Source organism: Felis catus, chromosome A2 (assembly GCF_018350175.1).
Source record: "Felis catus isolate Fca126 chromosome A2, F.catus_Fca126_mat1.0, whole genome shotgun sequence".
NCBI classification, from domain to species: Eukaryota; Metazoa; Chordata; class Mammalia; order Carnivora; family Felidae; genus Felis; species Felis catus.
The window spans coordinates 130,641,152-130,663,493 of record NC_058369.1 but is presented as its reverse complement, the minus strand read 5'-3'; the positions used below and the strand labels follow the sequence as shown (position 1 = coordinate 130,663,493).

The following is a 22,342-nucleotide window of genomic DNA, read 5'->3' as shown; positions in this document are numbered from 1 at the left end:
GAGAAAATGATAATTAATGCAAAGGTATGTAACTCCAAAATGTGCAAGTAACTCTGAATGGTATGAATTTGTGTATATTTGACTCTTGCATAAAAAAAGACTAAAGGTAGAAAAGAATGAGGGGAAACTATCTTCTTGCATGAAGCCAGCTCCCTTCTGCTTGGCTTCCTAACCTGTTCTATGGGTTTTATTAAATGATTGCTTTCAGTGTCACATGCTTCAGATGCTAAAAGTTAGTGCTTATTATCAAAATGAAACTCTGAGATTTAACATAGATGATTAGTGTAATGAACTGAAGTCAACACTCATTTGCTAGATGAAATCATCTGTGTCCACCCCACCCTCTACCTTCCTTTCCTCGGAAGTATCAGTACCATACCTTTGTGTACTTTGGTAATTATACCATTTTGAGTTCACTGTCGTTACACTGTAATCTTTTTAGAAAATTGTTACATTCTTTTTTTTTTGAACTACCATTTACTTTTTTGTTTAGGCTGTGTGTTTATTATGTTTAAAAACATAAAAAAAATTATATGCATGGACCACTTTTTTCATATATAAAAAGTGCCTATTATTTTAACCACCCAGAGATAATAACCTTTGTGGTTGACATTAGGGGATAAATCTTCTTGACTACTTACCATATATATATATATATGTATATATATTTATATATGGTAAGTATATATATATATATATATATATATATATATAACTACATACACACACACACACACACGTTTCATCTTTTTAACGAAGGAAATACCCATCCATACTGTATTTTACCTTGCTTTTTCTTTTTTAAAATTTTTTAACATTCATTTATTTTTGTGAGAGAGAGAGCAAGCGATCAGGGAGGGGGCAGAGAGACAGAGAGAGAATCTGAAGCCGACTCCTGAGCCATCAGTACAGAGCCCGATGCAGGGCTTGAACTCACGAGCCCTGAGATCATGACCTGAGCTGAAGTCGGACACTTAACCGATTGAGCCACCTAGGCACCCTATGCCTTGCTTTTTCGGTTAATCGCATTGAGAAACTTGGCCTGTTATCCTTCCTAACCCTCATTTTTAGTGACTGCATAAAAAATTCAATGTGTGACTATATAATAGTATACATAACCAATTCCTGATGATTTAACTTTTGGTGTCATTTTAATTCATCATTTTTAATTTGTGGTGTAATTTTTAATGGTATCTTACAGCTTTTTTTAACTGTGAAAAAGTAAATCCCTAGTTTTTTAATATAAAATGATGGAGAAATATTAATCAACATATGGAAATTTACTGTTTATCTATCTGCTTAGGGAAATATATTCTTGCCTGGAGAGACAACTCTAATTGCATGTACTCCTAGCAATCATTTTAAATAAATTGAATAATATAAATTTTCTGAAATCTTCTTGAGATTGATATACTGAAACTTGAATGTTTGATTCAATTTAGGAGAGCACAAGCTTCATTTTATCCCTGCCTTGATTGGCCCTTTCCTAGAAGTGACCTTGATACCACAGCCAGATCTCCGGAATGTCATGATTCCTATTTTTCATGACATGATGGACTGGGAGCAGAGACGGACCGGCAATTTTAAACAGGTAGGTGGACGTGCTTCTCAGAACAGTTGAAAGAGTCTCAGTTCTGCTTGAACTTCTCTGAGCTACCAGATTCCACTCTGAGTTGGGAAATAAGTATCGAACAGGCTTTCAAGGGACCTAGATTCCAGCCTTGCCTGCCTTCTCCCGTTCATATGGCCTTGGTCACCTCTCCAGTTCGTGTTCCCCCGAGCCCCTGTGGAAGCCCTAAAATCCCTTTCAGCTGAAAAATTCTGCAACTTCCAAGTCTTTGTTAAAGAGCTGGCAGAGATTCTTTTTGTTCCCAGTTGGCCACAACACAGAGGAATTGGAAGGTTAACGATTCTTAAAATCATTGGCCTCTCAGTGGTTCACACATTGCATTTGGTGAATGGCTTAGTTTTGACCATTTGGTGCACAGAATGTTTTATTGCTTTTTGCTTGAAGCATTGAGAATTAATTTAAACAGGAAGGCAGTGGAAATTCTTGCAAAGGAGATTCTGAAGAGACGAGCCTATCATTTCTCATTGACTAGGTTCTGCTAGGTCGGCTCCAGTTTTGGAAAGAATAGATGTTTTTATTACAAAATCAGATCACGTAAGAAATCAGCTGATTTGCCATGCCAGGTTACTCAAGTTAGAGATGGTAGGCTTCCTTTCTGTCGGCGCTGTCCCGCACTAACTTGTACACGCTCACCTGTGTGAAGGATCTGGCGCCCCCTTCATGCTTCTCCCAGTGAAGCCTCTCTCAAATTTTAGAAATGATTGTCAACGGTCTGAGCAAGCTGAATGCGTACGCAGCACCCTCCCACTGCCAGAAGCATGGCTTTCTCCTGTATCCATATCTACGTTTCTTTTCAAGAAAGCTAATCAGTGAACAAAAGGCTATTTTAAAATTGTTCTGGTGTGGGGGGGGACCCCACTGTCCTTTCCTTTTGTCTTCATACCCTTATTAGAATTTGATTCAAAGGAATAACTGAGCTTAGTCCTTTGACAATGTCACATATCCCTCCCAATCTGTCATTGCTTACCTCTCTCTGGCCATGCAGGGGTGTTTCATTTTCTGTCTCTGCTGCCTCAGACAGATGAAGGGGCTATTTCTGCTTTTTCTGATACTCAAGGCCTAAAGGATTTACATTCTCGGAGATATAAATGTTTTGACTACAGTTTTTCAGGAAATATGTCCTTTCTCTCTCATGTAGCTTATTGCTGACTTAGAATATTTCTATGGATCTACCATCTGTACATGGATAAGGCAAGTTCTCATCTTGAGCAGAGAGATTTAGGGCAACCTTGAACTGTTTTGAGAAAGAAAAAAAATATGAAACACATCAAAGATTTAAATTAACGTCTGTGGGTATGTTACTCTGCTAATGTTCTTACACATATAGTGATTTTTTTTAAATAAATAAATAAGTAGGACTTGCCAGTTTTTATAGCTCTTAAAAAAATTCACATGTTTAAGTGGGGCTGCAAGCATTTGTGTTTGAGTCAACAAATAGATAGATGTCTTTGGTGGCAGCAAACGCTACCCTGCCGGGAGTTTGAAGTTGTGCTACTCTATCTAAATTAGCCCCTAGAATTCCAAGGGGATATCTGCTATTAACCGCAGCTTATGATAATGTTGCTTTCACAAAATTTGCTGCCTTTTCCCTTGCAGACTTGAGTATGTTTCAGTTTGCCTAGAAATCCCACTTTGTGAAGGGAAAGAAAGGGAGTAATATTTGGGTATGTTTCAGGTGGAAGCTAAGCTAATTGACAAACTGGACAGCCTGATGTCAGAAGGCAAAGGTGATGAAACATACCGTGAGCTCTTCAACAGTATGTGAGTAATATGTTTATCTCATGTTGATTCCATCCAGAGGATTTTGTGTCCGTGCTTAGCGGCTGAGAGCTGCAAAGACAGCTTGGGTCTCGCAGGAATGCTTTGTCTTTGTGGAGTGTGAAATAAAGGATAATTGCCGAACTCTGGCAAATGGATCTTATTGTGTTGATGATTAGACACGTCTCCTTATTTTAATCTCTGATGAGGTCAGGTCACATGTGTTATGTAACAAATCTCACTCTTTTCAAGCCCCAGAATTAAAACCAGGCTGCAAGATAATGATTTTAAGTAGGGTTAACGGTGGGGGTGGTGGGAGGGGCGGGGCGTGGGAAATGGTGTGATTCTCGAGTTCCTGTGCAATGCTTTCCAAAGCAAGATATCCTTGGCTGATTTGTTTTTGGGGGAAACTAACATAGTTGGCATGTTTTTCAATACTTGATTTAATTCATCGATACCCATTGCTCACCCACCATTATTAATTGCTTTCTGAATGTTTCTTATTAGAATATCACAGAAGCAAGTCATTTTTAGTAAATTCTCTAATTTGGATTTGAATGGAGGCTAAATACCACAAGAGTGCTGTAAGGAGACTTTGAAGTTGTCCTTATGGACAGAAGGGCAGAATGTGACCAAGTGCAGGATGAATTGCTTATACCAAGGTTTCATCCACTGTGTGAGATGGCCAGAGAGGATATGTGAGAGTGTTTTAGTATTTTAGGAGTTTAATTCTAACACTTGTTTTCTCTACATTTTCTGTGGATCTCAGTCATTTTCAGTCCTAGGATATTGATAAAGTGCTTCTATTTGAAGGAAGGACTACCTCATTGTGCTTGGAGAATGTTTGCACTTCTTTCAGAAGTGCAAAAATAATTCAGCGATACCTTTTCTATTACAAAATATACTCTTACTTGTATTTGTGCCTAAGTGTCACGTAAAACTATTAATGCTTTTGGGGCACCTAGGTGGCTCATTCGGTTAAGCGTCTTGATTTCAGCTCAGGTCTTGATCTCAGGTTTGTGAGGTCAAGCCCCACATTGGGTTCTGCACTAGGCATGAAGCCTACTTTAAAAAAAAAAAAACTATTAATGCTTTAAAACTGATAGCCAAATGCCAAGTTGTATAATTCATTTTATGATTAATTTAGAAAAGTAGATATATTAGTATACAGGTTTACAAAGTATTATTAGTGACTGATAGATTTAAACTTGCCTGATTGAAAATCATCCCTGAAGCTTTTAAGAAAATTACATTCAAAGGAAAAGCCAAGAAGGGGTATACAGATTTCCTAGGATGGTGGTGGGTGATGATAAAATACATTCTTTCTGCTGATTTCTAAACAAAACCATTTTCTTCTGATACTGTAATTAAACTGGAACTTTTAGTAATTATTCACCAAGCCCTCATTCATTCTAGTGTACAAAGCGTCTGTATTTCATGACAGCTGGAGTTTAGCAAGAATTCTGATTAAAACCTCATCCCGTGTAATAAATTGCCTTTGAAAACTGCTCTCATTTCGGTTACTAGTCCTTGGTTTGAACAAAGAACTAAAATGAGAAAGCAGTAAGTGAAATGAATCTCTTGAGATTTGTGATTAATTATGTATAATAAATTCACAAGATTAATAAATACATCATTTTATAGTGCCTCTTATCTACTTTAATAAAGGCCTATAGCATGCAAGTTGGATTGCTTGTGTATAAATGTAGCTTTGAAATAGAAGATGTACCTTGACATTAGAATCAAACTAGTAATTAATATATTAAGCGTCTGTAGTTAGGACTGTTTCAAGGTGCCTGATTCATTCAATGGAGATTATTTCTCTTTTATGATTTTTAGCACATTATTAGAAATGTTGCTATAAATATTTTTCTTTCATGCCTTTATATTCAGCATATTGGGATTAAATAAAACCTAAAAGTAATAATTAAATATCATTACCACCTGAGCTCAGAAAAGAAAGTGAAAATCTAGCTGTATTTCAGGAAACAATAAAATGCTTTTTTGGCAACAGAAATCACAAAGACTTAGTATAAGCACCTTGAGTCACTGCACACGTTATGAATTAGGAACATAATGATACAGGCTCTCATTTGCTCTCTGTAATTCATATCTGAAACTTCATAAAATTTGCTCGGAAGCTGAATGTAGCTCACTGCTTCCTTAAAATGTAATAGTTGCCCAGATAGCCTCCTTAGAAGGAGACTTGACCTTTGTGTAGCAGTTTCCTTCCCAAGAGCTCACTTTGCCTTTCATCAACCCTAACGTTATCTTCATTTACCCATACTACATTTTTTTGAAATAAGTAGGAGTCAGGATTTATTATTTTTGATAATGCTGAAATTATAGGACATAGACACCAATAGTGATATATCCTGAATAGAGTATCAGAACTAAATTCTAATTCCCTTGGCTCCACTTGGTTCACCCATTGGGTTTCATGTATCGAGCACCTTCCCGTGCCGGGTACTCTTCTAGGGCTGGGGCACTGCAGTGACTATGCTGTAGGAATGCACAGTAGGGTTTCCAGAAGAGATACCATCACTCTCACTTCTTCCTCATATGTTGCTCTAAATAATTAAATAAGTCTCCAGATTCTTTCAGGGTCTTTATTTAGTGATGACACATTTAATTTTAGTTTAGAGACAGAGCAGTAGCTATGCAATACATATTTTAGGCATCTAACACTTTGGGTTAAGAAGAGTGTGGACAGGGGTGCCTGGGTGGCTCAGTTGGTTAAGCATCCGACTTTGGCTCAGATCATGATCTCTCAGTTTGTGAGTTCGAGCCCCACATTGGGCTTTGTGCTGGAAGCTCGGAGCCTGGAGCCTGCTTTGGATTCTGTGTCTCTCTCTCTCTCTCTCTGCCCCTCCCCCGCTCACACTCTGTCTGTCTCTCTCAAAAATAAATAAACATTTAAAAAATTTAAAAAAAGAAGAGCATGGACAGACACAGATGTTTTATGTAGGCTTGATGGCCTCCATACCATTGCATTATGATAGAGAAGTAGATTTAGGGTCAAATCCTACCTCCCCTGTTGATGTTCTTTCATAGGGTAAGAGCCTATTGAGCATAATGTCATCCTACAGGACTGTGGTCTATTGTGCTCTCCAGTGTTATGAAGGCCCATTGCCTATCAATTAGCAATAAAAAAAAAAACACCCTTCACTGTTATCAGAGGACTCCCCTGTATGCTCAACATGGGCCCATGTGCATGATTATAGACCAAATAAAAATACCCAGTCTCACCCAAGTTATCTAGAAAGACTCGTCTCTTCTTGCTGATAGGTGTTCCTTCTTAGTTTGTATCAGGTAAACTGGGAGAACAAGCTTCTGGACAGAAAGAACAAGGCTGGCTGCAGATGAATTGGGTTCTAGGCTTGGTTCTAACCTCTGGGTCTGGAATTAGTCAAGGGAGTGGGATCTGCAGGGCTGTGCCTCTTCTTACAAGAGGGTTATGTAGCTCTGAGTTCTCACTGCATCAAGAGGCTGTGCAAATTAATGAAATTCATGCCCACAAAAGAAGTCTCTATGTATTTTTAGGATTATTACTTAACTTGAGTTGTTTTTCAGCCTGTAAAGTATATGAGGTGTGGGCTGTCACTTGGGGAAATTTCTACATCATCCTGCATTACTTTGGCATTCATTTGACTACTTGGTTCAATACCAGTTTGGCATTTAAGCTCAAAACAGGTGCTGTTCAGAGGTTGTTTTGTTTTGTTTTGTTTTGTTTTGTTTTGTTTTTAAAGAAAACACATTTTAAACAAACTAGGGACCTTTCCTGGGGGATTAGTGAGGACAGGCTCCATCCCTTCATGTGCTACTTCTCTCCCTCCCTCCCCCAACTTAATCTAGGAAGCAGTTCAGAATAAACCAGAAAAACAAATGGTCAGAGCTGAACAGGCAACAGATGAGAAGACAAGACAGAAGGCTGGGCACTGGAATGGCAATAGCAAGAAGGGGGAAGGAAAATTGAGAGACAACATAGCATAGGAAGGAAGGAAGGGAAGGGATGGAGGGAGGGAAGGGAGGAAGGAAGGAAGGAAGGAAGGAAGGAAGGAAGGAAGGAAGGAAGGAAGGAAGGAAGGAAGGAAGGGAGGGAGGGAGGGAGGAAAGAAGGAAGGGAAAGGAGAGGAGAGGAAAGGAAAGGAAGGAAGGAAGGAAAGAAAAAGCAAGCAAGCAAGCAGGCTTTGGCAGAATAGCTTTTTTCTTTAACATTTATTTTTCCTCTAAGCACACACAATATGTGATTGGGTTAGATTGCACTTGTGAGAAATGTTTTCTCTCTCAGTTATTCCTGAAACCAAGATGAAAGGGAAACAAGATTTTTTAGACAGAAATGATCATTAAATTCGGAGGGGAAGGGAATGATCCTCACGTTGCCATGCCTATGTTCTTACTTTTATCTTTTGGGGGAAGTTCAGTCATAAAGCCTTTGCCAAGTGTATGCTTAATTTGCCAAGGGGCAGGAGTGAAAGTCAAACCTATCCTAATTATTGTGATTATTATTATTATTTTGTGTTTACATAGTGCCTGTGCTCCAAGGTGCTTAAGATTAGGGGAAATGTAGGAGGAGAGATGAGGTTTGGCACTTGTCATCGATCTGCTGTAACTACCACATAGACAATCCTCTGTGATTAATGACAAAATGAATGAAACTGTTGAGTGAGTGCACAGATAGTACAATATGTATTGAGTGGGCAAATGTGAAGGGAAGGGAAAAAACGCAAAACGTCATACCGTCTGTACAAGGATTTTCCTCTAGCAGTTGCATTGCAGTAAAATTGCCTGGATGAAGATGCATTCCACTGAGAGGTAGGAAAACATTCTTATGTGAATAAACCAAGATCTTATTTTAAAGGAAACTTAGAGGTACTCCTGTTTTCGCTTTTCATAGTGTTATTTGCTGTGGTAAGGCTCAAGCCTCTGTTAGTGTAAGAAAGAAGCTAGAGGGAAATGTCTTTGATCTGTGAGGTGCTTGTATATTTTGAAAATATGATTATATGCATGTGTTCGTATTTTATGACTTGGATAATCTGAAAATCAATTTGCTTTGTCAATGCTTCCTGGATTAGAATTCCACTATTTGGTCCCTATCCTAGGTAAGACATTGTTTGCAAATCGTGCTACTTGTGAGATGTTGCAGTGGTTGCTAAGGCATTTAAGGTACTGATGAAAGTAAAATGGTTGTCATGGTGACTGATAAAAATAAATGTTGAAAATGCCCTGGGTTCTTTCTTTTCCAGTCTACTAAAGAAAATTGAGCGGGAAACATGGAGGGAGAGTGGCGTTTCATTAATTGCCACTGTAACTCGTCTAATGGAAAGGTTGTTAGATTACAGGTAAGCGAAGTCCCATGTTTCCCAGATGCGCTATGCTCCAGGTAGAAAATCAAAGAGTTAGAATACAGTCAACTTTCCGCTTGAGTTAATCAAAGAGTTGATAATCAGACCACAGAACCTTGTGCAAGAAGGTGATGGACTTCTAACTAGCTGGTTCTAAGTTTTTGATATTTTCCCCCTTTTTCCTCCCTTTTGTTTTGGCTGACAGTTCTTTCAAAGTCTTAGTGAATTGAGAAGGTTCTCAGAGTCTCATTAGTAAAGGGATCTTTTTTGGTGTTTAGACTCAGCCGTAGAACCAGGAGATCCATCGATTTTAGGCTGAAGACAGTATAACAGAGAATTGTACAGTCCTGCTTTCTTATGAAAGTCGGGCGGTATGTGAAATGCACACTGTTATCTTTCATAGATGTAATTTTTTGATTTTTAAATCATCTAAACTGTTAAAGCATGGTGTTTTTCTTTTACAAAGGGGAACCCTCATTCTCTTTGTTGATGGCCAGGCATCCAGCTGTTTCTCAACCCACTGGAGGGAGGTGTATAAGAACACATCTTCACTCCTTTTTCTCCTAGGGCACCCTGTCTATTGAGAGGGAGCATAGTCCTTCTGCAAAGTGAAATTCTCAGCAGAAACTGGTGCTCAGAAGTGTCTGAGCTTCCAACCTCGCCTAAGATCATGCAGCCTGGGGCATTCTCCTGGTCCCCAGAGCCTCTGTCTCAAGGGCAACTCAATGGCAACTTGCAAATTGCCTCCGGTCTCTGACAGTACTTTTCCCAACCCCTTTAAAAGAAGAAACTGTGTTTTCCCCTAGGAAGGAAGTTCCGAGTTCTGACTATTGCTTTTTGTTTTTAGGGACTGCATGAAAATGGGAGAGGTAGATGGCAAAAAGATTGGCTGCACAGTTAGCCTTCTGGTTAGTAAACTATTCCCCCTTTTCCCCTTATATCCTAATGTTTGTTTTTTCATCGAAATGTTGTTTTGTTTGTTCTTAGTTTGCAGTGTGCTTTTATCTGGATGTTTCTTAGAAGAGTTTAGAAAGTGTTTTCAAAAGAAGCACAGCAAGCTTCAGGTTCAATTTAGTCCCAGAAAATTCTCAGCTGCGAACATCGCAGAATGCTCCCACCACATCCCCTACAGCACTGTGAGATCAGAGTGATAGCCTGTGTTGTCCTGTGGCCCTCCTTTACCATCCACAAGTTTCTGGTTGCTTTCCTAGAAAAAGGCACAGTATCCCCAGATAAAGGTATCTTTACTTCCGTGTAGATGGTTTCTTCCTGTCCTCCTCCTTATATTCATTTCACATTTTAATGGATATTAGTCATTTCTTCTGTGACCAAAGACAGTTTGTGTTTAACGCACTAATTTTCACTCTCTAGCTTGTTTGCAAATTAAGTTTCTAATACCACTGTTGTTAAGGTTTGAATTATAAGTAGGATGACAGGATAATTTGTCACCCAAACAGGACATTTTTAAGAGTAAAACAAATATTATGTAATAAGGGAAACAGGCTAAACCAGAATTGGCCTGGAATACTAAATTGTATTAAAATATCCTCACCACTAACTATTAAATAGGGTGGTATTCTCACCACAGAGCTAAAGAATATCCAGACAGAGACATTCTTTTTTATATATTTTGATATAGGGTATAGTGAGGCTTTTGATAGTTTCCCTTCATCACATTTGAAATACAGTAATATGTGACTGCCTCCAGTTCTAAATTTGTGAGTTCCATGGCTTCTTTTTCTTATGTTGCAGAACAGACAAAACCTCACCAGCTAGTCTAAGTCCTTGTACAGACATTCCTGTCCTGACTCTGATTGCTTGAATCGCTCATGTGCCAGGCTGTTCTCTCTTTGCCAGCACCTTGGAAATGTTTTTTGCCTCCACTCTCGCTCTGTCTTGTTCTAGCTCACTGGCTTTAGTCTTTCCATTCTGTTTTGTTCATTCCCCCTAAAGTCTATCTTCGACGCTCAGGACTTGTGCTGTCTTAGGACTGCCTTGTTACTGGTTCCCCTCCTCTGTTTTCTCCCTGCACTGGCCTTCGCCTCTGCACATCTGCCTGCATCCTTCTTTACATTACCCCCTGCTAGTTCCTCACTTTGAATTCGTGTATTGCATCTCCACCTCCAGTATCAGTCACTAAAACTAGTGAGACTCAAGAGTCCTCTCTCAGGCCACATCTTGTTGTGCACTTTCTTCCACAGCTTTCTTTTGTCCTCAGACTCAACAGTGACCTCCGGCCATTAGGCCAGACTCTTGAGGTCAGCCCACTTACCGCTCCTCTGAGCTCTCATTTCTAACCTTCAGCATAGTCATCCCTACTTTTAAGTCTCCTCTGTGTGTTACCCCAGTGTCTTGCCTGCTATTGCCAGCCGTTGCCACGTTTGAGATCCTCAGCCTGAACTGCTTCTGTGTTCCTCTCTGGGCATCAGTGTTTGGGAAGAAGAGCCAAGTGCTCTATAAGCTTTCAGTCTTCTTAGCTCATCTCTTTAACCCCAGCTTTTCGGCAATACTGGTCACAAAGTCTCATAAATAACCTCAAAGGACAACTTTTACCTTTTTCCAGAAGAATCTTCTTCCCTTGTGTCCATCTTCTTCCACAGTGTCTTCTGTGTGGAGGTAAACAGGTACACGCACAGACTCTAGGTTCATGTCCTCAACTGGCAGAATGGAAGAGATTGTTTCCCTGGATGAAGGAATGAATGCTCTGCCCAAAATGTGTGTAGCCCCCAGTGGGAATGAGCCAGAGATTTAATAAAATCAGGGGCCCCAGCAGGATTTACCTGACACAGAGAATGTAGCCTGCTGGCTTTGCACTGACTAAGAACAGCCTCTATAGAAAATGTGAACATTTTGAAAGCAGTTCTAATTTCAAACTAGCACAAGAATGCTTATTATCAGAGTACCAAATGCGTAACTTTGAAGCTAATCTTTTTAGCTTCTAGTCCATATGGAAAGTGCTTGATGCTTTGTAGCGGTAATATAGTTCTCTTCAGCTACTCACTTCGTCTTAGAGATTTTTCTCAACTCTTTGGAAAGATTATTTCCAGACTGTCTTCCAGAGAACTCTGGCTTCCTTCACAAGATTGAGGTTAAAAGTGTAGTGTTAAATTGGTAAAAATGCGTAATCTTTGACATGACTAATACTAGGAAATGTAATTATTATTTTGTTCTTTGTGTCACAAGTTTTGCCAGACATATATGAAAAATTCTCATCTACTGACTAGAGAAATTTCTTCTTCCTTTTCTGCTTTTTCTTCTCTTCTTCTTCTTCTTCTTCTTCTTCTTCTTCTTCTTCTTCTTCCTCTTCCTCTTCCTCCTCCTCCTCCTCCTCCTCCTCCTCCTCCTCCTCCTCCTCCTCCTCCTCCTCCGCCTCCTCCTCCTCCTCCTCTTCTTCTTCTTGTTCTTCTTCTTCCTCTCCCTCCCCCTCCTTCTCTTCCTCCTCTTTTTCTTTAAGGAGAATGATTCATTTATAGAGCGATCACTTATTTTGTTCTCAAAGAAAGCTTCTTCTTACCAGAAAGCTATTAGAGCAAATCATCCCTTAATAATTTAAAAAACCCGCTGTGAGGTTGTTAGACTTGTGTTGATGGTACACCAATTCCTGCTAATTAAAATGGTTTGGGTTATAAGACGAGAGATGTGAATCGCATTATTTACTTAGTTTTTTAAAGAATGCCAAGATCTATAGGAGACAAGAGGAAAAGGAGGAGGATAATGGTATAAATTGGAAGGAAAAAATTTTATGATACATTCAACTAAATGTCAGTGCCTCAAGGTTGTAAGAGTTCTCCTATTGAAGAATAGACACCTATTAGGTAGTGGACAGAAAGTACATTTGACAGAAGGTCCTCGGGCTTTAAGCCAAGTACAATTTAAGCAGCCACATTGGCTAGCTTGGTTCATCGCCAGAGCCCTGTCTCGCTAATCAGTTTCAAAGATTTTCAGAATTCCTGGCCTTTCCCCCTTAAAGAAAACCCATCACTCCTTCAGGTCAACAGATTTATCCCCTTATCACTGTTCATTTTCCTTCTTGCCCATACAAGCTAAGATCAGTCAACAATAGTGATAGTGGTTCAGAAGACTCGAACAGGGATTTTGTAATGTACAGTGATCTGCTAACAAAAAGTGCCCCATTTAGTCTTACAGCATGCTGCTTGTGCTGGAATCTAATGCTATATACATTTGTTTCCAAGTTTACTAAGTTCAGGGAGGGCTAGTGTACTTTATACAGTGCACCGAAGGAAGACATGTGGATGTTTATAGCTTATACCTTTCAAAAGCCAACATAATGTGTCCGGGTATACTGAAACTGTAACACAAGTAGGAAACGCAGACTAATACCTTAAAAATAAAGAGCATCTTCATTGACCCTCTTTTACATAATTCCTCAGGAGAAGAAAAATGTTTTTACATCATTTTTATTCATCCTTACCAAAGATGTTAGAAAACATTTTTTTTTCTGTAGAGTAAAATATGTTTGAAATCTGAAATTAGCTATCCTTTGAATATCGATGGTCAAATTTAATAAGCAGATTAATTTGTTATATATTTTAAATATTTTTTTAGTTGAATAGGCAGTAGAACCATCAAAAACAATATAGAGGGTACAAAAGAAATGTGAATCAATGGTAGTAACACCCCCCCCCCAAGACTTACCAGCTTATCCAGTAATTGCTAGGTAATGTTTACCACAGAGAGTGTTGCATTAAAACTATAACACTGGGCCTCCTTACTTAATTTTTAACAAGACATTTATATGGAAAAATGCGTCCACTGTCTTGGTTTAAGACACAGACCTTCTACAGAGTGAAAGGCAGCTGTTTGCAGGCCTGACTGTTGAAGAACTATCCACACTTGTTTTCTTTTGTACAGAACTTCTATAAGACTGAACTGAACAAGGAAGAGATGTATATACGCTACATCCACAAACTCTATGATCTGCATCTCAAAGCCCAAAACTTCACAGGTAATTCTGTCTTTTGGCTCAGGCTGGGGGAAGTGGGCTGGACACTGGTGTGTTATACATGGAAACTCCTTTGCTTTTTAGAATCCAAGCTGAGGACCCAAGCATTTTCACTTTAAAAGGGACCTTTTTAATTGGATCTGTATTTCTAAGCACTCCATTTTAATTTGTTTATTGGCTTTTTTTTACTATATCTTTTGGTATCGTTTTTTAGAGATTGCTTTTGGGGTTACAAAATACATACCTAACTTGTCAGAGTCTACTTAGAGTTGGTATTTTAGCCATTTCAAATTAAGTAACGTTATGTTGTGGTGGTCCTATGTAGTATCATGTGTGCATCTGTGGAAAACCCTATTGGATAATGCCTTAATTTTTACTTTGAACGGTCATAGTTCTTTTTAAAAATTTAAGAATATTAAATAGTCTATCATATTTGCTTATATATTTACTGTTTTTGTTGTTCTTTCTTCATTCATGGAGGTTCTCACTTTCCCCCGTTACCGTTTTCATTCATCCTAAAGAACTTGTCTTCATATTTCTTTTTAAGTACATCTAGTGGTGAAGAATTCTCTTCATTTTCCTTCATCTGGAATGCCTTTATTTTACATTTATCCCTGAAGGATGTTTGCTGGATATTAAATTCTAGGTGGACAGTTGTTTTGTTTCAGGACTTTAAAAATGTTGCTCTACTGTCTTCTGGCCTGCATGGTTTTCAGTGAGAGGTCTGCAGTCATTTGTATTCTTTCCCTGTAAATAATGTATAATATTCTCTGGTTGCTTTCAGGACATTATCATTGGTTTCCACTAATTTCTTTAAGATGTATATGGGCATGGCTTTCTTTATCCTGTTTGGGTCCACTGAGTTTCTTGAATTTGTAAACTTACTTCACCCTCCAAATTTGGGAAGTTTTCAGGCATTATTTCCTCAAATACATTTTCTGCACCGCTCTTTCTCTTTTGGGACCCCAGTGACATAAATGTTAGGGCTTTGGGTATTGTTCCATAAGCTCTTGGGGCTCTGCTCATGTGTTTTTCAATTTGTCTTCTTTCTTGTTTAAATTAGATAATTTCTGTTGATCCATTTCCAAGTCCATTGACTCTTTTCTGCCATTTCTATTCAGCTACTGAGCCTTCCAGTAAAAGTTTAATTTTTGTTTAATTTTTGCTTTTTTTGTGGGTTTTTTTTTTGTTCATTTTATTTTGTTTTGTAGCTTCAGTTTCGTTGTAGAGAACTGGTATCTTTCTCTTCAAGAGTGTTCACTTTTACTTTAAGGAGCATGGTTACAATAGCTGCTTCATAATATTTATCTGTAAATCCAACATCTGAATCTTGGGGTTGGCATCTGTTAATTAATTGCCTTTTCCCTTTGAGATGTGTTTAGTTATCCTGTTTCTTTGAATGTCAAGTAATTTTGGGTTCTATTGCAAACATTTTGAATATTATGATACTCTGGGTTCTGTTAAAATCTTCTGGAGAAGATTGACTTTTTTTATTTCAGCAGACAACCGGTCCAGTTAGATTTGAACCTCAAGTCCTGAACCACCTTCTGAAGGTTGTGATTCTGATATCGGTATAGTTTCTAATGCCTCTACAGTACTATTCTGGTCTCACCCACATGTGTGTCACCCAGGAAGAGCCTGGGAACTGACCAGAGGTCTGTCAGAATCTTGATTATGTTGATTCTGATCTGTTGAATGTACGTGCTTCTTGGGGCACTGTACAACACATATAAAAATGCCTTTCTCTACATGCCTCCTCTCTGTGATGGTCCTCACATTTCCTGCCTCACAGAGATTCCTTTTCCTGGCACTCTTGCTTGATCGGAACCAATTAGTCAAAGCCAAGCCTTGACCCTCTACACACTGTAATGCACTTCATACAGTCTGTCTTCCTGGGGACCAGGCAGTGAATGTAAAAAAAATAACCCATCAAAGCCACTGCTGCCACTGTGTTTGTCCTCACTGTCCCCACTGCAGGTATGCACTGTGTTCCTGGGATTCAGAGGAGGGTAGAAGGCTCAAAAGTACTCCATCCCACAGGAAGATCCTTTCCTCAATCCTCTGACCAGAAGACCTTTGCTTGGAGTTTTTTCTGCCCATTTCCATTTGTAGTTCCAGGAGACAGGACAAGCTAAGCCAGGAGATTAAGAAAGGCAAACAAAAACAAAACACAAAAACAAAACAAACAAAACCCACACTATTTTACTGTCATTCTTTGAATATTGACTTTCTTACTTTGCCCACCCCCTTTTATTTACTTGTCAGAATCCTCCAAAACTTGCCTTATATATTGAGCCTAGGTTTTTAGTTACAATGAGGGAAAAGTACAACACAAGGTGCCTACTACATCACAACCAGAATAAGAACCCTTTAACTGGATTTAGGAACTTAAATTTTAGTCCTTTGCCACACTGTTCTTCCCAGGAACTCCTGATTTGTGGCCCCTCCTTCAGCTTTAAAAGAATGCAATCCCCGAGGTGCCGGGGTGGCTCAGTCAGTTGAGCATCCGACTCTTGGTTTCACCTCCAGGTCGTGATCTCATGATTCGTGAGTTTGAGCCCCGTGTCGGGCTCCATGCTGACTGTGCAGAGCCTGCTTTGGATTTTCTCTCCCCCTCTGTTTGCTCCTCCTCCACTCAGTCATGCATGCGCATGCTTTCTCTCAAAATAATAAACTTAAAAAAAAGCAAAAGAAAGCAATCCTTTCTGTAATGGTGAGTGTGTTGCCAGCATTTAAATAATGCCTCCAGCTACAGTTTCACTCTATCAATTAACAGAAGGTCTGTGTTTACTCAGTTTACTCAGTGTGGAGACTTTGATGTTATCTTTGGTATCTCTCAGCCTCCCTCAAGTAACCATTCACCCATTCATGATGTTCTATTGATTTCCCTTCCTAACAGTCTCTCAAAACCATTTCCTCTTCATTGTTCACCCTCACCCCACTGCCTGAGTTAGGGCTTCATCGGCTCACACCCAGACTGTTTCTTAATTATCACCAGAGTTATTCTCTAGAGCAGGGGGGTGGGGGGCAGAAAACTACTGCAGACCAACCACCTGATTTTCTAAAGAAAGTTCTATTAGAACTCAGCCATACTCAGTTACTTGGATATTGTCTGTGGCTGTTTATGTGCTACAAAAGGCAGAACTGAGTAGTTGCAACAAAGACCACGTGGCCTGCAAGCTAGATTATAAATTATTTGCTGTCTGGCCCTTTAACAATTTCAGCAACCCTTTCTCTAAATGTGACTGTTTTCAATTGATGTCTTCTACAAAAAACAAGTTTAAGCTCTTTACTCAAGGTCCATCGTAATAAAACCAACACCTGTCTATTCAGCCTCATTTTCCCACTTGTACATTCCTTGTCTTCATCCTTAAGGACGTGTTCCTTTACCATCTTTTCCTGGAATTTTTTTCCTTTTCTTTTCCTCAGCCCCTACATGCTCCACCACCCCTCTCCCATGGGCTGAGTTGATGATTCCAACTCTTTTCCCAGTGCATTTTTTTTCAGATATCCATTAAAGCACTTATCACATTATTTTTATTAATAGTTATATAAGCTGTGTGTGTGTGTGCGTGTGTGTGTGTGTGTGTGTGTGTGTGTGTGTGTGTGTGTACCTAGATAGGCAGGTCGGTAAGTAGGTAGAGATATCCAGTTGAAAGGTGAATTCCTTGAGGACAGAGATGATGTTTTCTTCTTCTTAGTCTTCTCAGTTTAGTGTGCAGCACTGTGAGGGTTAAAAACAATGCATCACCGATAAATTTACTCAGTTAAATTTAACACCTGCAGAGATTTTTCTTCTTCAGTATCAATAATTCCTGAGTCACTGAGGAAGCCCCAGTCTTTCTTCACACAGATGTGCTGATGGTTTTGATTAAATAGACTAAGATTTTGCAGGTATGCTGTCAGAGAGTTTCAGTGACCATTTTTAGAGTAGTTAGTAGCCATATTTTGAGAGAAATGGTAAAGCTAGTTTTTATTAGCTATGAAAACCACCTAGTGGACTTGTTTTAAAGTCCATTTAAAAAAGAAATGAGGGAGGGAACTGAGGACAAGCTTTTCCAGCTATGTACCTGACATAGTTTGGTTCTCCAAAACAGAGTCCAGATCTGATTCTATTTTAGAAATGGGAAAATTGTTTTTCTTTAATTTGTTCACTCAACTTGCAGGTTTTATGTTCCCCAAAGTCATAAGAAGTCCTTTCCCCATGCAACATTTTATTCATCACTTCTGTGTTCATTTTTGTGTATCCTTGAAGAAAGTGAAAATAATGGGAAAACTTTTCTAACTTTTCTCTTTGTAAGATTCTGTTGAAATGGCCTAACCCTTTGCAGCCTTTTGTGACCATACTCTCCATTCCTAATTCATATCGAGTTTTCTCTTATGCTTTTTTGTCACATATGGTTGTCCTCACTGTATATTTGTCAAGGGGATGGCCCCTGTTTAATTATGCAGTGATGCCTTTTGTTCAAAATTATAAATACGTTTTAAAAGATCGCTGGAAATTTTAGATGTGATTCATTCTTCCCTCTTCAATGCATGATACTGTCTTCTAAAGATGGAGAAGAATAACTATACAACATATTACAATAAAACATCTACAGTTTGCTAATGTATTTAAAATCAGCCTCAGTAGTCTCCTGTGTTGCTTACGCTTCAAAGGTATATACGTTTTCTTTCATGAAAACTTTCTATAGCTTCCTTTACACACACCATTTACCCCAGATAGACATCATCATTTTCCTGAAGCAGATTCCGAAACAGGTGTAATTTATTTTCACTTCTTTCCGTGTCACCATTCAGTCATTTGTCAGCCTCTCCTGATGGCTTGCCAAACCTGCATGTATTCCGGGACTTCCCAATGGCATACCCACACCTGATTTTCTGCCCATGCCCTGGACTGCCCCAGGGCAAGCATGATTTGGAAAGCAATTTAGGGACTAAAAAGCCATCATTGCCCACCCCTCCCCTGCTTTAAAATTTTTTTTTATTGTGATAAAATGTAGGTAACATAAAATTTACCATCTTTTTTAAAATAATTTTTTAAATGTTTTATTGTATTTGAGAGAGAGACAGACAGAGGGGCAGAGAGAGAGGGGGGCAGACAGAGGATCCAAAGCAGGCTCCACACTGACAGCAGTGAGCTCGATGTGGGGCTTGAAGTCACAAACCACAAGATCACGACCTGAGCCGAGGTTAGATGCTGAACCGACTGAGTCACTCAGGCGCCCCTAAAATTTTCCATCTTAACCATTTTGAAGTTTACAATCCAGTGGCATTAAGTATATTCCCATCTTTGCGCTGCCATCACCGTTCTCTGTCTCCAGACCTTTTTTGTTTGCACACACGGACACTTTGTAACCATTAAATAACTTCCATTTTCCCCCGCACCCCCTCCTCCCCCAGTCCCTGGCATCCACCATTCAACTTTCCATCTCTATGAATTTGACCTTCATTGCCCTTTAAGTCACTCCCCATGGGCAGCTGAAAAGCTTCAACTGCGGGAACGGGTTCACTCGGTCCTTCTCATCCTTTTCACTATAAAAGGATTAATTGCAAGGATATTTTTTGAATGCTCAGGTGTTGGGGAGACACAAAAGAAATTTGAGAGACAAAGTGATAATTCCTGAGCTGTATATTAAGAGAAAATAGGAGTTATTCACCAGTGCAGGGGAAGAGCTTGAAGGAATAGTCTGTGAGGGACTGCAGGCGTCAGTCCATGTGGCCAGTGAAGGGAACCATGGATGGTTGACATGATAGGAGCAAAGTGTGTAGACAGAGGAACAAAGACACGCATAGGGCTTTCTTAGGTGCTTGGCGTTTATTATAAGGATAGGTGGGTGATTAAAGATGAGGAAATCATCTCAGGAAGTCTCAGAGAAAATTAGAAAGCTATTCAGATACAGCACAGATCTGACAATCATTATTATTATCATTCTTGTCCCATAAAAAAGCAGTCTTCTGTGGCAATCTACATTGTGGTGATTCAGCTGTTTCTGTGTCTGCCAGTTAACCCACACCCTTTAGCTGGTGCTCTCTCTGTCCGTGTCACATTCAACTTCCACAAGAATGTGGCCAGTGGTTAACAGAAGGTACCTCCATTCCTGTTTGGACAGCTTTCTTGTATGAGCTGACAGTTGGGTCAAGGGGCTCCAACCATGAAGGCTGGAGGCTTCCCAGGAGAAACAGTGGCAAGTTCTTCTTACTTGTACTATGTGGAGGGACAATGGGAGATGTGAGCTGAGAGGCTGGGAGGGACCAGATCATGGCCAGCCTCCTCTGTGGCTTTCGGAGGCATACATTTATTGTTAGCTACTGACAGTTACTGGCTACTGTGTATCAGGGGAACCATGTGATCCTTCCCCTTAAAAAATCATACTGATAACCGTGTGCAAACTGGACAGAGAAGAATGTGATTCTTCGTTAGTCAGGAAAGCTTCTGCAGTCACCCCTGAAAGCCAGGAGACTGAGGTCACCAAAGATAATTAAAAAGAAAAAATGCCAGAGCCTATGCCTCACAGGACTTCCACGTGTAAGAGGCAAAAGAAAAGTGATAGGGACCCAAGCCTTCCTTATTACAACTACATTTTACACACTGAGATGGCCAAGTCATAGTAGTAAGACCACATGCTACTTTAGAGCTTTATGTGTAGTTACTCTTCAGGCAAATCAGTGAAGACCAATAATGACTATTGATACTGTGTTAAAAGTTACTATTACATCTTTTAAGAAACATACGGGGGTGGTAATTAAATTGATTAATAACATAAAGGTTTGTCCATTTTATTCAATTCAATAAATGAATTGGCTATTACAACGTTAGAGGAAAAGAATAGTTATTGTGGTCCTTCGCCAGTGATAGTGGAACCCCATCTGTTTGGTCATATTTAAGACTCATGAAGAGACCTGCAGAATGGCAAGTATTCTATTAAGTGCACTACCTGTCAACTGTTCTGAACCCTACAGGTCACCGTTTTCATGTGTGTATACAGAATATCACCCTTTACATGTTTTTTTCAAGAAATCCCATATCAAACATGTAATGTCTTCAGTAGCCATTACTGAAGATTTGTGGGGCCAACTGGGGGTCATACCATATAACACATAACAGTCCTCTCTCTCTGTCTCTCTTGTGTCTCTGTCTCTAGCTCTCTTTCACACACACACACACACACACACACACACACACACACATACACTTCATACTAACACTTCTGCCCTTTCTAATCCCTCTTCTGTTGCTTGATTTTTTTTCTTCTTCTTTGCACTTAGCTCCTCTCTGGCTTCTTTGCCCTAAATTCTGCCAACACCCTGACCCTACCCTTGAACTCCATTTTCAAATTTTAAAACCTTCTGTTATCAAGAAGAATTGAGTTACCATTTGTTGTTTCCTAAGCATGCCCTTTGAAAGATGCCCATGGTCTCACCCCAAGGGATTTGCCAGTGAACTTCCTTAGCAATCAAAGGCATGTCTATTTCTTTGAACCATCTCCAATAAGATTTTCTTAACCATTTTTATTAAGCCAGCATCATACAGGCATTGCAGAAAAAAGGAGGGATAGGAAGAGAAGGCAAGAAAGAGAAAGAAAGAAGTGGGGGAAGGAATGAATACAGGGAGCCGAAAGAGGAAGTACAAATCTCTGATAATTCTATCTTCCAAGGGGAATCCATCACCTTCTTTTGCATATATTCTGAACATTTTCTTCATTATCATGAAATTCAGAAAATATTTTTTCCATTTTTTTCTAAACCAGCCCCATTCAAGGGGAAGTTGTTTGGGGCCCTGTCTCAATCATTGCCTTCCCACTTGGCTTGCAGAGGCTGCCTATACTCTCCTGTTATACGATGAGCTGTTGGAATGGTCTGACAGGCCCCTTCGGGAGTTCCTGACCTACCCCATGCAAACAGAATGGCAGCGCAAGGAACACCTGCATCTTGCCATCATCCAGAACTTTGACCGAGGCAAAGTAAGTAGCCCTACCCACCTGTGGCCTCACCCAACGTGGTTGTGTTGCTGTCATGTTGCCTTTCATTTCTAGTTTTCTGATGCCCACGTCCTCAAGCCAGGCACCCTCAAATTTTAATATGCATTGAAAACACCCAAGAATTTGTTAACATGCAGTTTGTTAAGATTTCCAGGTCCCACCTCTAGACATTCTGATTAGGTATGTCTGGCCTGGGGCAGGGGACTTTGTAACTTTGACAAGGACTCAAGGAGATTCCAATGTGTACGAATTTGGGGCCATGCCTTGAGAAACACTGACCTGGAGGTTTTGACACCCAGGTGTTTTATTCTCTAAAAAACCATGTTACCACCCCTCACCTGCCTTCCCAAATTGGTATGTGTTCTGCCCCATCCCACTTGTTTTGTTTAAAGAATTTTACGGCCTCCCATTGTATACTTAGAGATGCCATGGGGTCCTGAAAAACCTCACTGACCTAATGATGTCCTTTAGCACATCACCTCACTCCACCCCGTCTCCCTCTTCAAGGGCTTGCAGGACCCTTTAAAAAACACTTATGAATCTGACCACAGTTGTTTATTGACTTGAACATTTGGATGCTTTGGTGATACGTGTCTTAGATTTAAATCTGTCTTCCAAATTGCCAAGGTTAAACAGAAGACTAAAACACGGCTGTCATTCTTGT

At 39.7% G+C, this 22,342-nt stretch overlaps 1 protein-coding gene across 7 annotated transcripts in view; it reads left to right on the top strand.

Annotated features, from left to right (window-relative positions):
* The window catches only part of DOCK4 (dedicator of cytokinesis 4), a 434,985-nt gene that overhangs the window by 373,054 nt on the left and 39,589 nt on the right, over positions 1-22,342 (top strand). For 5 of the 7 annotated variants that reach the window (XM_019825719.3, XM_019825720.3, XM_045052626.1 and 2 more), the window contains exons 31-37: positions 1,443-1,591; positions 3,306-3,391; positions 8,464-8,490; positions 8,635-8,730; positions 9,581-9,641; positions 13,606-13,699; positions 21,512-21,660. In XM_019825719.3, coding sequence (XP_019681278.1) covers positions 1,443-1,591; positions 3,306-3,391; positions 8,464-8,490; positions 8,635-8,730; positions 9,581-9,641; positions 13,606-13,699; positions 21,512-21,660 — 662 coding nt within the window. The remainder of the gene's footprint in view (positions 1-1,442; positions 1,592-3,305; positions 3,392-8,463; positions 8,491-8,634; positions 8,731-9,580; positions 9,642-13,605; positions 13,700-21,511; positions 21,661-22,342) is intronic. The other 2 variants (XM_045052625.1, XM_019825718.3) reach the window with 1 other exon arrangement.